The sequence below is a fragment of the Portunus trituberculatus genome, chromosome 49 (genome assembly GCF_017591435.1).
Source record: "Portunus trituberculatus isolate SZX2019 chromosome 49, ASM1759143v1, whole genome shotgun sequence".
In the NCBI taxonomy this organism is placed as follows: domain Eukaryota; kingdom Metazoa; phylum Arthropoda; class Malacostraca; order Decapoda; family Portunidae; genus Portunus; species Portunus trituberculatus.
Genome location: NC_059303.1, coordinates 814,737 through 831,374, shown reverse-complemented (window position 1 = coordinate 831,374; position 16,638 = coordinate 814,737). Strand labels below are relative to the sequence as shown.

Sequence of the window (16,638 nt, the reverse complement as noted above, 5' to 3'; positions counted from 1 at the left end):
TGAGACTTGGAACAGTTTGAGTGAGGAAGTAGTGTCAGCAAAGAGTGTACATAGTTTTAAAGAAAAATTGGATAAGTGTAGATATGGAGACGGGACCACACGAGCATAAAGCCCAGGCCCTGTAAAACTAGAACTAGGTAAATACAACTAGGTAAATACACAAACGTGTGATCATTATAGGATTGTGGGAGGAAACTAACAGGAACTGGCAGGACAGGAGGGATAAGGAAAATGACAAGATTAAGTCTTTACTGAACAAGATCTCTGTGGAAGAAGAGGACCTATATGCTGAGGTAGAAGAAAGTGTGAGATTGGGAGCTTTTGAGGAAGGCAAGAATAGACTATTAAAATTGAAATTAAAGTCTCAGGTGGCAGCGGAGGCCTTGTTGAGGAGAGCTTGGAAACTTAAGGACTCTGAGGAAACCAAAACAATTTACATAAGAAGAAATATGTCACAAGATGAGAGAATGAAGATGAAGGAGCTAGTATCTGAAGTGAAAGAGAGGAATGATGAAAGAACAGAGGAGGAAAAGATCAAGTTTTTTTTTGGAGGATGAGAAATGGGAGGCTAAAGAAGTGGTGGATAAAACAGATGGAATAGGCATTACATGGAAGAACGAGACTAGGAATGGAATAAAAGTGACTTACACGAACATAGATGGATTTCTGTCTAAGAGGCTAGAATGTATGGATTACCTAAGAAATAACGAACCGGACATAATGTGTGTAGTGGAAACAAAGCTAAGGCCCCGAAATAAAGCTAGACTGGTTTGTTGTAAAACACTACAAAGTATGGAGAAATGATAGAAAAAATAAAGGTGGTGGTATAATGGTTCTTACTAAGGAAGATCTGATAGTGAAGGAGGTGAACTATAGTAAGAGAAATGAGGAAGTGATAAGTATGCTTATAACAGATGGCAAGAGGGACATTAATATTATAACAGTATACATACCATCCAGAACCAGTGGTTGGGAATATTAACAGTACCAAATGGTGATGAGAAATACTCTAGACAGAATGAAGCAAGAACTCAACAGAAAGGTTTGAGTGATGATAGTTGGAGACTTTAATTGCAAAGAAATAGTGTGGGAAGACTACGAAGTGGTGGATGGTGGTGAGTGGGCAGAAGAATTGTTAAAGGTAGCAACAAATAACTTGATGACACAGTGGGTGAGATCACCAACAATGTGCAGGGGACAAGATGTTGCAGCAAGGTTGGATTTGGTATTTACCAGGGAATCTCTAAAAGAGGAAATTGAACATGAAAGTCCCTTGGGGAAAAGCGATCATGATGTCCTAAGCTTTGAGCTGGATACAGAATTAAGCACGAATAAGATTGTGGAACGCAGGGAGGAAAAATTAAATTATACTAGGGCAAATTATAACCATATAAGGGAGTTCTTTAATGAAATTGACTGGTCCGTGGTATACCAGGAAAGAGATATGCAATTGAAATACGATAAATTTATGGATTTGTATAACTCTGCTGTGAAAAGTTTGTGCCATATTACAGAAAGAGACTTTAAATAATAAACAGTGGTTTAATAGAAATTGTGAAGAAGCAAAAAAGAACAAAGAAAAGGCATGGAAGAAACTTAAGAAAAACAGTGATGTATTATCAAGGGAAGGCTACAAAACAGCAAGGAATAGATATGTTGAAGTAAGGAGAACAGCACAGAAGGAATATGAACAGAGGGTGGTGGAAAACTGTGATAGTGACCCAAAATGTTTTACAAATTCATAAATGGAAAACTAAATAAAAGGGAGGCAATAGAAAGGTAAAAACGGGAAGAAGTATATGAAGATGCTGGAGAGATAGCTGAAATTTTGAACGACAACTTTTGCAAAGTGTTTACAAAGGAGGAGCATTTTATGGGAGGAAGGCCTACAGAAATAAAGCAAATGCAGGACATCATGGTTACTAAGGAAGATGTAAGGAAAATTATAAGCAATCTGGATATTAATAAATCAATGGGGCCTGATGGCATATCTGGGAGGTTGCTAAAAGAATGTAAGGATCAATTGTTGAACTCCATATTTGATATTGTGGAAACCTCCATACGAACAGGATTAGTCCCGAAAGAGTGGAAAAGAGCTGACATTCTGCCTATATACTGTATAAGAATGGTAGTAGAATGGAACCGCTAAATTATAGACCAGTATCGTTAACTAGTATATTGTGCAAGGTATGTGAAGAAGTAATTAAAGCTAAGTGGAGTGAGTATTTAGAAAGTGAAAACATTCTGAGTGAAAGGCAGTTTGGTTTCAGAAAAGGAAGATCGTGTGTATCCAATTTATTATGTTTTATTCAAGAGTGACTGACATACTACAACATAGAGAGGGATGGGTGGATGCTATCTACCTGGACTTGAGAAAGGCCTTTGATAAAGTACCACACAATAGACTGATGTGGAAACTAAAGATGACTGGAGGAGTAAATGATAAACTAGCAAAATGGATGGAAAATTACTTAATGGGAAGAGAAATGAGAACAGTGGTGAGAGGAAGGAAGTCCGAGTGGAAGAAGGTAACCAGTGGAGTTCCACAAGGGTCAGTGCTGGGTCCCATCATGTTTTTTATTTATGTTAATGATATGCCAGTAGGAATTGACAGTTACATGAACATGTTTGCGGACAATACTAAAATTATGAGGAGAGTAAAGAATGTGGAAGATTGTAACAAGTTACAGGAAGATCTTGATAAAATATATGAGTGGAGTAAAGAGTGGCAGATGGAATTTAATATAGACAAGACCCATGTTATGAAAATGGGAAGAAGTAGATACAGACCAAACTGGGATTACAGACTGGGTGATGAGAAAATTAAAGAGACCAATGAGGAGAAAGACTTAGGAGTAACCGTGCAAAACACTTTGTCACCGGAGAAACACATTAACAAGATTTTTTGGAAAACATACAACATGCTTCAAAATATTGGCCTTGCATTCCACTACCTAGATGAAGGAATGATGAAGATATTATGTACCTTAATAAGACCCCAGCTAGAATATGCAGCATGTGTCTGGTCACCGCATATGAAGAAAATGTGAAGAAGGTAGAAAGGGTACAGAGGCTGGCAACAAGGATGGTACCAGGACTCAGGAGTTAGACTATGAGGAAAGACCGAGGAAGCTGGGGCTGACCACATTAGAAGAGAGAAGAACAAGAGAAGACATGATAACTATGTATAAATTGGTGAACAAGATTGACATACTGGATAGAGAGTTGATAAAGGTGACCACAAGTAATCATCTCCGAGGACATGGAAAAAAGCTAATAAAGGACATCTGTCTAAATGACGTAAGAAAATACAGTTTCCCGTATCGTAGCATTGATAAGTAGAATAAACTGAGCAGTCATGTCGTTGATGCGGTGTGTGTCAATCAGATGAAAGAGAGATATGACAGGAATGGACAAGGAGACAGGACAGAGAGAGCTTAGCTCGGGCCCTGTAATACACAAATAGGTAAATACAAATAGGTAAATACACACACACACACACACACACAAACAGATGGGATGAAAAAGACAATGAGATCATGAAGGTAAACACGAAAGTGCTAAAGAAAAGCTATGATGACCTGAAGAACATAGTTTGTGCTAGTGAATAGAAAATAGAAGATAATGAAGATCAAGTGAGAAAAATAAGTGAAAAGGAAAATCATTGGAAGATAGACCAGGATCAGCAGAAAGTTAGTTTTAAAAAGATTATAGAAGAATCAGCCAAGGAAAGGGAACAAGAGGTTGCCAAAACTGTAGTAAAGGTAATTAAGGAAAAAGAAAATTTGGTTAGGGAAACTGTGCAAAAGAAAAAGTGCATTATTATCTCTGGATTAAAAGAAAAAAACTTATGCCAATTAGAAACAAAAGAGAAGAATATGAGAAAAAGCAGGCTGAGAAAGTAGTAATTGAGGTGAAGGATGATGAAGAAGGCAAGAGACTGAGTGAAGAAACTGAAGAAGTCTATAGACTGGGTAAATACGAGGAGGGAAAAACATGTCTGCTAAACATTAGAATAAGATTACAAGCAGGCACTGAGAAAATCCTGGCAGGCTCGTGGAAGCTGGGAAGGATAGAAGCATATAAAATTGTATGGGTCAGATGCAATCTAAATCAAGAGGAAAGAGCTAAACTCAGGCAGTTATGGGGAAACAGCCAAAGAAAAAACTTAAATAGAGCAGCAGAGGAGAGGATGAGCTACTACTGGAAGATCAAGGACATGAGACTGAGGAAGTGGTACACAAGGAGGGAGAACAAAAGGGAAATATGTATCACTGTAGAAGAGGAAGAGTATTAAAAGTTGCATACACAAACGTAAATGGTATTTTAACAGCAAATATAATTGAATAATTATGTAAGAAAAAAACAAGCCTGACATCATGGGATTAACTGAAACAAAATTGTATGGAGGACTTGAAGCATTGGATATCGGGGAAAATGGCTATAATATATGGAAGAAGACCAGAGAAACAAAAAAAGGAGGAGGAGTGATGGCTGGGTGGAATGCATATACCTAGATCTAAAGAAGGCATTTGACATGATCCTACACAAAAGGTTACTGTAGAAACTTGAACAAAATGGAAGACTAAAGAGAGGACCTCTGAAATGGATGGCTGACTTTCTAAAAGACAGAGAAATGAGAACAATTATAAGAGATAAAAAAATTGGCCTGGAAAAGTCTTAAGTGGAGTTCTGCAGGGGTCAGTTTTTTTTTCTGCTATGGCTTATAGCACCTGTAGGCAAACTTGAAGAGTATATGTGGGAAGCGCTATTCAGCTTCCACCCAGGCACTGAGAAAATCCTGGCAGGCTCGTGGAGGCTGGGAAGGATAGAAGTATATAAAATTGTATGGGTCAGATGCAATCTAAATCAAGAGGAAAGAGCTAAACTCAGGCAGTTATGGGGAAACAGCCAAAGAAAAAACTTAAATAGAGCAGCAGAGGAGAGGATGAGCTACTACTGGAAGATCAAGGACATGAGACTGAGGAAGTGGTACACAAGGAGGGAGAACAAAAGGGAAATATGTATCACTGTAGAAGAGGAAGAGTATTAAAAGTTGCATACACAAACGTAAATGGTATTTTAACAGCAAATATAATTGAATAATTATGTAAGAAAAAAACAAGCCTTAGCAAATATAATTGAATAATTATGTAAGAAAAAAACAAGCCTGACATCATGGGATTAACTGAAACAAAATTGTATGGAGGACTTGAAGCATTGGATATCGGGAAAATGGCTATAATATATGGAAGAAGACCAGAGAAACAAAAAAAGGAGGAGGAGTGATGGCTGGGTGGAATGCATATACCTAGATCTAAAGAAGGCATTTGACATGATCCTACACAAAAGGTTACTGTAGAAACTTGAACAAAATGGAAGACTAAAGAGGACCTCTGAAATGGATGGCTGACTTTCTAAAGACAGAGAAATGAGAACAATTATAAGAGATAAAAAAATTGGCCTGGAAAAGTCTTAAGTGGAGTTCTGCAGGGGTCAGTTTTTTTTTCTGCTATGGCTTATAGCACCTGTAGGCAAACTTGAAGAGTATATGTGGGAAGCGCTATTCAGCTTCCACCCAGGCACTGAGAAAATCCTGGCAGGCTCGTGGAGGCTGGGAAGGATAGAAGTATATAAATTGTATGGGTCAGATGCAATCTAAATCAAGAGGAAAGAGCTAAACTCAGGCAGTTATGGGGAAACAGCCAAAGAAAAAACTTAAATAGAGCAGCAGAGGAGAGGATGAGCTACTACTGGAAGATCAAGGACATGAGACTGAGGAAGTGGTACACAAGGAGGGAGAACAAAAGGGAAATATGTATCACTGTAGAAGAGGAAGAGTATTAAAAGTTGCATACACAAACGTAAATGGTATTTTAACAGCAAATATAATTGAATAATTATGTAAGAAAAAAACAAGCCTTAGCAAATATAATTGAATAATTATGTAAGAAAAAAACAAGCCTGACATCATGGGATTAACTGAAACAAAATTGTATGGAGGACTTGAAGCATTGGATATCGGGGAAAATGGCTATAATATATGGAAGAAGACCAGAGAAACAAAAAAAGGAGGAGGAGTGATGGCTGGGTGGAATGCATATACCTAGATCTAAAGAAGGCATTTGACATGATCCTACACAAAAGGTTACTGTAGAAACTTGAACAAAATGGAAGACTAAAGAGAGGACCTCTGAAATGGATGGCTGACTTTCTAAAAGACAGAGAAATGAGAACAATTATAAGAGATAAAAAATTGGCCTGGAAAAGTCTTAAGTGGAGTTCTGCAGGGGTCAGTTTTTTTTTCTGCTATGGCTTATAGCACCTGTAGGCAAACTTGAAGAGTATATGTGGGAAGCGCTATTCAGCTTCCACCCATTAGTGGCACAGGTAATTTTATCTATAGTGGTACCCATATTACAACCCAAGCGCATCTCTGATGATGAGGAGAGTGAATAGAAAAGAAGATTATGAGGTGCTACATGACTTGAATAAAATAGTTGAATGGTCACTCACATGGGAAATGGAACTTAATACAGGGGTCCTCCCTTAATGCACAGGAGAGGGACTGGGAGAAAGTGCATATTTATCAAAAATGCACTAATCAAATAATAGAACCCTATGTTATAAATAAGATTGGGACCAAGACCCACCCAGAATGACCCCCAAGACCTCCATAATTGCCACCAAATCGATCATTCCTGAAGCTTAAAACATTATTATTCCACATACAACAAAGCTCATACAGTAGGTTACGGGATCGAAAACCTTGTGAAAGTTGAAAATTCATGAATGTTTGTTGCTCATATTACATGTACACATATGAAACAATAATGTTTACTTAGCATAACAATAGGGTTTCCTTTACCTACCAATAAGGATTCCTTCATCAAATAAACCTATTGACTTATAACCCCCAAAATCAGAATGAAATATTGCACATGTTATGGTTTAATAACATAATAAATACCTGTAGGAAAAACAAAACAATCACCATTCGTGTAAGTTTCAGTGCACTATTGTGATGATAGTTAGCCATGCAGTTACTGATGATGAATAACTGGATGAGATGATGTGGAGTGTAACTGCATGGGATGAGGAGTCTAGTGCCTGGGTTGAGGTTCAGGTGGGACAATAGGGGCAGCAGCAAGCTTCCTTGTATAATACTTTCTGATTGCCAACTGAGACTGTTTCCTCTTCATGTCATCATCATTATTCAATATTTTGATTTTCTGATCGTTATGAATTATGTCTACTAGCTCGTTTTCCATTGTGTGTGCTCACTTATCAGATTTTTAACCAATCACCAGGATGTAAACAAACAAAGTGCATCATGATTGCGTCGCCATCCAAACTGGAGCTGCCACCCATCAAAATTCACTATCGCTATAAGTAGGGATAATTAATGAACAGGATACTGCTCTTTTTTTCTGTTTGTCTTTTGTTTGTCCTCTACAGGAGCTGTCAATCCAAGGTTCAAGATTACAGTATAACTTTTGCAAGGGCAGCGCTGGATAGAATCAGTTTCTTTCTACACTCACAACAATTGGTTCTTTCATCTAAACGTTTCATTTTTCTTTCTCTGGCCACAGATAATCATTTACAGTTGTTTTTAGGAACTTTTTGTCTGAAAGCTGGAAATTTTGAGCCACCTGTAGCATCGAGATTAAGATCAGGATCAGCCTTTTAGTTGTTCAGACTTGCCGCCAAGTAGCACCTGCTAACTTAACTGAATTTTGGTAAATATGTTTGTGCTGCTAGAAACTTGTGAATGTGTGAACCTTGCAAAAGTGGAACTCGCAAATGTTGAGGGCCTGCTGTATTTACATATAGTGGTTGGACAGTGAGCTTGCAAGGGAAGTAAAAAATACAGGCAACCCCCACTTAATAAAGGTTCACACAACAAAATTTTACTACAATGAAGGTTTCATTTTACTACCATCTGCTCGTTTAACGAACACCAAACTCGCTTTAACGAAGTTTTATCCAGGTAATTTTTTCCAAGTTTGAAAGCTCTGCTGTATCAAACAAGCCAAAAAGCTTTTGAATACACCAGCACCTCTCATAGACAACACACGCACCACTCACTCCCACTGTTCAAAACAATAACAGCGTCAGCAGCAGCTCGTCTTCCCTCGCTCAACTTACCACCAAAACGCCCTGCAATGTCGCCTAGCGTTGCTAAGATCAGGAAGTCTCTTACTCTCAAAGTGAAGCTGGATATTATTCACAGACATGAGAGGTGAGAAAACTAATAGCATTGCTCGCCACCATCTTGACTCCATCTACTGTCTCTACTATTTTCAAGTCAGCAGACTCTATTAACCCCTTCAGTACCAGATGTGTGTTTTGTGACACGTGCGTGTCACAGCTGAGTTCACGCGCCAGGAACCGAGGGTGCTCCCCGTGACACGCACATGCCACGGTTATAAGCTGTATGTATTGAGGCTCTCAAGGCCTTGGTTTCTGGGTTATTTCTACCCACGTGGTGGCAAGTGTCTGTGTTTATAAACATAAGGCTGCAGCCATTCGTGGGACGGTTTGAAACTTCATAAACTTTGACCAATAAGTTATTGTCAGTGCTGTGACGTAATTTGTGAAGACCAATCATCATATTATATTCTTTTATACATCATATTTTCTGACCTACGTATAGCAACACATGCTTTTCGAGTGCCGCAATGCGATATTCTCTAGCTTCTGTTCAGTGCTGCCTGAAGTTTTTTTGTGGTAGCACGCGATTTACCGCAATTATGGATATCTCTACAACTGACAGTGAAGATGAATACGATGGTGGAACAAAAAGGGAATTTGAGGGGTCTGATGTCTCAATGGAAGGTGATGATACTTTGTTTGATCCTGAAGCTATCAGTGATGTAGAGAGTGATGCTAGCAGCGGCAACGAGAGTATTGAGACGTTGTCCGCCAGCAGTGGCCTGTCATGCAGCCCTCCTGCCTCACCCCCCACAGCTGCTGGTAGACAAACAGATTTCACACTTCTTTCAGACCCATTCTCTGACACCAGACCTAACCCTCTACCTACAAGTAACACTGATTTTCCTGATGTACATCCTAGTATTATTTTACATCATGAAGCTAGTGCTATGAGTGATCTAGACTGTTTTCAGTTATTCATTGGGAAAGATGTGATTGCTGCTCTGTGTCTCTGGACCAACACATGTGCTGCATATTTTTTTTTACTCAAATGACATGTTGTGGGGTTTCTCTGATAGAAAACATAAAAAATAAATAATATAATGTGAACAGGGTGTTTGTGAGAAGCTGAAGACTACCGCACGGACGATGCGGAGGAGTGCGTGGGCAGTCGGTTCAACAGCGAAACGTCTTGTTTACATAAGGTTGACGGGTCGGTAACGAATGGGTTAAGAAGGCTGGTGAGACCATATCTTCCTTGGCAAGCTAAAAGAACCACCTGAACTCATGACTCTACAATGGATAAAATGGAAAGCCTTGTGGAAATGTGGTACATAAGTTTTGTATGTGATACAATGATGCGCCCTTTGTTTACATTTCACAGGTTGCTGGTTAGTGTCTTTCCCGTTTCACTCTTCCTCCCTTCATAAATTTAAGATCATTAACATTACAAAGTTACATACATACATACATTAGTGTACATTATGATGACTTAAATCAAACTGTCTAAATGTTTAACTTCATAATTTTTACCTTCATTAAACCTTTCACTGTACTATGATGCACTCTCGCTTTGTTTACTCTCAATGGAAGTTCAAGTCAGGGGTTAAACTTGTTATAATTGGTTCGCTTAACGAAATTTCGCTTAACAAAGGGTTTTTTAGGAATGTAACCCCTTCATTAAGCGGGGGTTGCCTGTATCAAAATGGTAAGCAAATGTGAAATATGAAACACAGGCAAGCTTGAACAATGTGCCTGGACCAAAACATAAACACAGCATAGAACTGTCATGTTGGTTCTTTGTTAAGTAAAGTTTAATTTATATATTTTGACATTTAATTATTACTTTTGTTGTTAAAATATCATTTCTTAATTTATTTTCATTTATTTTATTGGGTTTTGGTGGAAAAAAATATTTTTCGGCAAATGAATTTCGTTCTCAAATGAAGCTATTATAAATTATTTTGCACATTGTACAAGTGATGGAAACAAAGTGAGGGTGCACATAAAGCAGGAAATGCATTAACCGAGGTGCGCAGTAAAAAAGTGCAAAAAAGTGCAGCATATTAGAATTTGGAATGAGCAAAAAAGACCAAAGAGAATTTACTCAATGAGGAATGAAGAAATTAAAAAGTCAGAAGAAAAAAACCAAGAAGTAACAATTGTGGATAACTTGTCACCAGAAAAGCACATAAATAGAATTACAGGAAATACCTATGAACTTCTGAGAAATATAAAGATGGGATTCACTTACATAGACAACGATATGATAAAGAAACTGTTAATGACTCTAATATGCCCAAAATTAGAATATGCAGCTACAATATGGTCACCGAACCAAAAGAAACACATAAGGAAACTAGAGAGAATAAAGAGGGCAGCAACAAAGCTTTCCCCAAGTTTAAGTGAACAGTCATATGAAGAAACCTTAGAACAGAAAAGGGAGAGAGGAGATCTAATAGCAGTGTACAGAGCAATGAATGGACTGGAAAAATTAGATACTAATCTGAGACAACAGGACATGGAAAGAAATTAAGAAAGGACAACTGCAGGAGATATCAAGAAGTTTAGTTATCCACAAAGATGTGGAGGTGTGGATATATTTAGATAAGAGAGTTGTTGAAGCAAAAACAATCAATATGTTCAGAAATGTTGGATTTGCATAGATATGGAGACATGACAGCACAAGCTTAGCGCTTTTCCTGTATGTTACAACTAGATAAATACAATTAGATAAATACACACAACCACACACACACACACACAGCAACGAGTGTGCATAGTTTTAAAGAAAAATTGGATAACTGTAGATATGGAGATGGGGCCACACGAGCATAAAGCCTAAGCCCTGTAAAACTACAACTAGGTAAATGCAGGTATGAGACTAGGGAAAGAATGAAAGAAGAAGATGAATATATTGATGAGGGAGTAAGCGCATTCGAAGGCTTTGATATGGCAAATACTTCACTACTTAAGAGTTTTGACTATTGAACGAAAACTAGATAAATGCATAAAGGAGAGTATGGGAATGAAAGAGAATGAAGAACAGGAAAGAGTTTAAAAAACTGAGAGAAAGGATGAAAAAAAAGTGGAAGAAAACGAAGCTAGACTAAGAGCGGAAAACGAAGAACTGAAAAAGGAAGTAGCTAACAACAAGAAGCAGATGGAAGAAGGACTCGGTAAAGCCGAGAAAGAAAAAGAGAAGCTGAAAGATCTAGTAAACAAGGAAGAGGAAAGAGTACAGAACGTGATTATAAAAGAAGTACAAGCATGGAGAGTCCAAGACAAAAAAGATAAGGATGATTTTCAGGAGGTGATTCAAGAACAACTAAAAGAAAGAGATGAAAATATGACAAACAAAATTATAGGAGTCCTCAAGGAAAAAGAAAATCGTTAGGGAAATTGCAGAAAAAAAAGTGTAATCGTTTTTTAACTAAAAGAAAAAAAAAATAAAATATAAACCAAGAAGAGAAAAAGAAGAAATGAAATCAGTCAAAGACCTACTAAAAGATCTAAACAACAAAGATAGGTAGAATTTAGAAGAGGAAGTAGAAGAAATACACAGAATGGGACCATATCAAGAAGGAACAAAGAGACCAATTAAAATACTACTAAAATCACAAGCAACAACAGAAGAAATATTATATAGAACAACTAAACTCAGAGAAACAGAATGTTGCAAGGATATATATATAAAGAAAAAACAGAAATGAGGAAGAAAGGAAGAGATACAACAAACTGGCGGCAGCAGTAAGGGAAAAAAATAATGCAAGATCAGAAGAGGAAAAAAAGGCATTTTTTTGGAGAATTCTAGGACACAGGATAAGGAAATGGTATATAAAAGAGAAGGAAGAGGAAAAAGTGGAACAAGTTTAACTAAAAGTGATAAAGGCAAAAGACTAAAAATGATGTATACGAATATAGACGGGGTTTTATCAAGTACAGTCAACCCTCGGCTATCGCGACTTCGGCTATCGCGTTTCATTGCTATCGCGCACCCATAAAAAGCTGCTAAAATTTCATTATCGCGACCTCAGATGCCTGCTATCCCGCGCCCCGCCATGACGTCATGGAATATCTGAGCGCTCATTGGCCAAAACCGCCTTCCCGCCAAGATCAATTTGTCTATCGCGTTTTCGGCTATGGCGCTGCTATTTCGGTCCCAATTGGGCGCGATAGCCGAGGGTTAAGTGTAAATTAGAATTAAGAGATTACATAAAGAAAGAACCGGATATTGTATGCCTGGCTGAAACAAAACTATATGATGCAATCAAAATAGACTTGGATAATAGGTATAATGTATGGAGGAGAGAAAGAGGGGGTAAAGGAGGAGGAGAAGTCATGATAATGTTAAGGAAGGAGATGGTGATAAACTAAGTGGAATGTGGGGAAGGAAAAGCAGAAGTACTGTATGTTAAGATGCATATTAATAAAAAAAGAGTTAACAATCATTGTAACATATGTGCCACCAAAAACAAATTCATGGACGAATCAAGAATATAAAGACATGATAGATGACACAATAAGGAGTCTAATGAGAATAATTAAAGAAAGGAGAAAAGTGATATTAGTAGATTTCAACTGTAAAGAAATGGACTGGAAAAATTATGAAAGTGGTATGGGGGAAGAAGCCTGGGGAGAAAGATTCCTGAACCTAATGATAGATAATATGATGGACCAAAGAGTAAAGGCAAACACAAGATTCAGAGGAAACGACGATCCGGCGAAATTGGACCTAGTTTTTACAAGGGGTATACAAATGAATTATGATATAAGATATAAGTGCCCATTGGGAAAGAGTGACCATGCAATATTAAAAATGGATATAGAAAAGGGAAAAAAAGTTAGAGACGAATCATACAAAGGAGACCGATTAAATTACAGAAAGGCTGATATTGAGAATGTAATATTATGGAATCATACAAAGGAGACCGATTGAATTACAGAAAAGCTGATATTGAGAATGTAATATCATGACCATGTAGCATTAGAAATGGATATAGAAAAGGGAAAGGAAGTTAGAGACGAATCATACAAAGGAGACCAATTAAATTACAGAAAGGCTGATATTGAGAATCTCAAGAACTACTTCAAATACGTTAACTGGGAGGAGGTGGAAAACTCAGAGACAGTGCAAGAGAAGTATAACTTATTTTTGGAAATATACAAAACAGGAGTCAGGGAATATGTCCCGAAATATAGACCTAAAGAAGAAGGAAAGAAAGATTGGTTTAATGCAAGGTGTGCTAGGGCAAAGGAGAAAAGAGATGGAGCATGGAAAAGGTGGAGGTGAAATAGAAATCCAGTAAATAAGGAAACCTTCAAGGTAGTGAGAAATGAATATATTAAGGTAAGGAAGGATGAGGAAAAGAACTATGAAAAGGACATTGTCGAAAAATGTAAGGAGCTACCGAAATTGTTCTACAGATTCATAAATGGAAAAATTAGGCAAAAAAAATAAGAGAATGGTTAAATGGAGAGAATGAGATGGTGGAAGACCCAAAAAGTATGGAAGAACTATTAAATAATAAATTCCAGGTCTTTACTAAGGAATCCAAATTTGAAAGGCCACAGGGTAATAGAGAGACCCCGTCTATATGAAAGAGACTAAAGTAACCAAGCTTGAAATAAAAGAGTTAATGAAGGAATTGGATGAAGAGAAGGCAATGGGACCGGATGAAGTCTTAGGCAGAATACTGAAAGAATGTAGGGAAGAACTAGCAAGTCCTATATACATCATAAAATGCTTAATAAAAAATGGAACAGTACCAGTAGAATGGAAAAGAGCTGAGGTGGTTCCCATATATAAGAGCGGAAGGAAGGAAGAACCTTTAAATTACAGACCAGTATCACTAACTAGTGTAATATGCAAGATGTGTGAAAGAGTAATAAAGAAACAATGGATCGAGTTCCTTGAAGACAACAAATTAATATTAAATAGCCAATTTGGTTTTAGAAAAAGACGATCGTGTGTAATTAATTTACTGAGTTTCTACTCTAGAATAGTTGATAGAGTACAAGAGAGAAAAGGATGGGTTGACTGTATTTATTTGGATTTAAAAAAGGCGTTTGATAAAGTGCCACATGCAAGATTACTGTGGAAGTTAGAGGAGAAGGATGGCTTAAAAGGAAGCACATTGAGATGGATAGAAAATTATTTGAGGGGGAGAGAAATAAGGACAGTAGTTAAAGATATGAAGTTTAAGTGGAGAGCAGTAGAAAGCGGAGTGCCCCAGGGGTCAGTATTAGCGCCAATACTTTTCCTCATATATATATAAACGACATACCAGAAGGAATGAACAGCTACATAAATCTGTTTGCGGACGATACAAAATTGTGCAGAGTTATAAAGCAAAAAGAGGATTGTGAAATATTGCAGGAAGACCTCAATAAGATCTGGAAATGGAGAAAAATGTGGGAAATGGAATTCAATGTGGACAAAAGCCATGTCATGGAAATGGGAAAGAGTGAAAGACGACCCTTGGGAATCTATAAGATGGGAGATGGAGTAGAACTGGAGAAAGTAAAAAAGGAAAAGGACTTAGGAGTGACGATGGAAGAAGACAATCAACCGGTAAGCCATATTGATAAAATTTTCAGACATATAATTAGCTAAGGAATATTGGATTAGCATTTCACAACACAGACAAAAAAATGATGAAGAAATTGATAAGTACTATATTAAGACCCAGATTGGAATATGCAGGAGTAGAGTGGACCCCTCATAAAAAGAAACACATAAGGAAGTTGGAGAGACTACAAAAAATGGCAATAAGAATGGTTCCAAAATTTGAAGGGATGACATATGAGGAGAGACTAAAGGCTATAATTAGCTAAGGAATATTGGATTAGCATTTCACAACATAGACAAAGAAATGATGAAGAAATTGATAAGTACTATATTAAGACCCAGATTGGAATATGCAGGAGTAGAGTGGACCCCTCATAAAAAGAAACACATAAGGAAGTTGGAGAGACTACAAAAAATGGCAATAAGAATGGTTCCAAAATTTGAAGGGATGACATATGAGGAGAGACTAAAGGCTATGGATCTACCAACCCTGGAACAGAGAAGGGAGAGAGGGGATCTGATACAAGTTTATAAATTGATCAACGGAATGGACCAAGTGGATAATGAGAAACTGATCCTGAGAGAAGAATATGACATTTGAAGCACAAGATCGCATAGTAAAAAGCTGAGAAAGGGAAGATGTCTGAGAGATGTTAAAAAATATAGTTTCTAACAAAGATGAGTTGAGACGTGGAACAGTTTGTGTGAAGAAGTGGTGTCAGCAACGAGTGTGCATAGTTTTAAAGAAAAATTGTTTAAGTGTAGATATGGAGACGGGGCCACACGAGCATAAAGCCCAGGCCCTGTAAAACTACAACTAGGTAAATGCAACTAGGTAAATACACACACACACACACACACACATTGAAAAAATACCTCGTATGTGAGCAAAAGCTGATGTAAACACTGCCTTACGGTTGCTAAGTCAGCTGTGTAGTGGAGCAGCACACATGACTGTTTTACATCTCTAATAGCTTGCACAACTCCTCAAATGACATGGACAATGTAAGAGCTAATAGTGGTATTCTAGTCAGTACAATAGCCTAGTGGCCTAAAACTACTGAATCAAAAGGAAAAAATACCTACTAGTGGACTCAAGATAGAATGTATAAAGAAAAAAAAGCAGAAAAAAAAAATGTTTGACTCATCAGATATCCAGTCTATTTGGGTACAACCCTAAGCAGGGTTTATTGTACTGACAATTAACCTAAAGGCTAGACATAAGAGGGAGTAACTGATAGAACACTGCAAGGCTACCATGCTACATGCAATCATCAAGAATAAAGTGACTATCAGTTGGTCCTGGCTGTCCTGCCACTGCACTATGCTCTCTGAAGTATGATCAAGCCTTACCTGGGCCCCCCAAGCAGTCAGTAGTTGACAGAGCAATGTGCCCACCCCTCCTGAGGCCCCTAGCACCACGACCCTTTTCCTCGGGGCTGTAGCAGGCGTCACCAGCCCTGACACCACTACAGCACTCCAGGCAGTGAGACCTGCATAAGGTACACTTGCTGCCTCCTCGAGAGTGACTGTGTCTGGCATCAAACACACCTGAGGTAAATACAACATTCTGTTTTAATCTACCAGTTTCCTTAATAAAAAAAAAAAAGAAAAAAAAAATTATTCTAAGTATATCAGAATATCTTTTATCGCTGTGCTTACTCAGTTTCTTCCAGTCACCATTGATTTAAAATTCTTTTGTTGCTACATATACTAATTACCCATATGTAATCACATATGCCTATATGCCATTATTCCCACACTCAGCACAGAAAATCAACTATCTCCTCTATATAGAGATCATGCCTATAAAAGTACCACGTCACCTCTGCACGCATGTGCGCTGGGAACCACCAGCCCTACTGGCCAACCATACCTCAGATCCTTTCTGTACTTGGCACAATGTTCACCTG

The 16,638-nt window shown here is 37.8% G+C and overlaps 1 protein-coding gene across 1 annotated transcript in view; it reads right to left on the bottom strand.

The window, feature by feature from the left end:
* LOC123499069 (reticulon-4-interacting protein 1 homolog, mitochondrial-like) overlaps window positions 1-16,638 on the bottom strand; it is a 133,290-nt gene that overhangs the window by 42,279 nt on the left and 74,373 nt on the right. Inside the window, exon 6 of the mRNA XM_045246671.1 lies at window positions 16,079-16,276. Within this exon, the coding sequence (XP_045102606.1) occupies window positions 16,079-16,276 (198 nt within the window). The remainder of the gene's footprint in view (window positions 1-16,078; window positions 16,277-16,638) is intronic.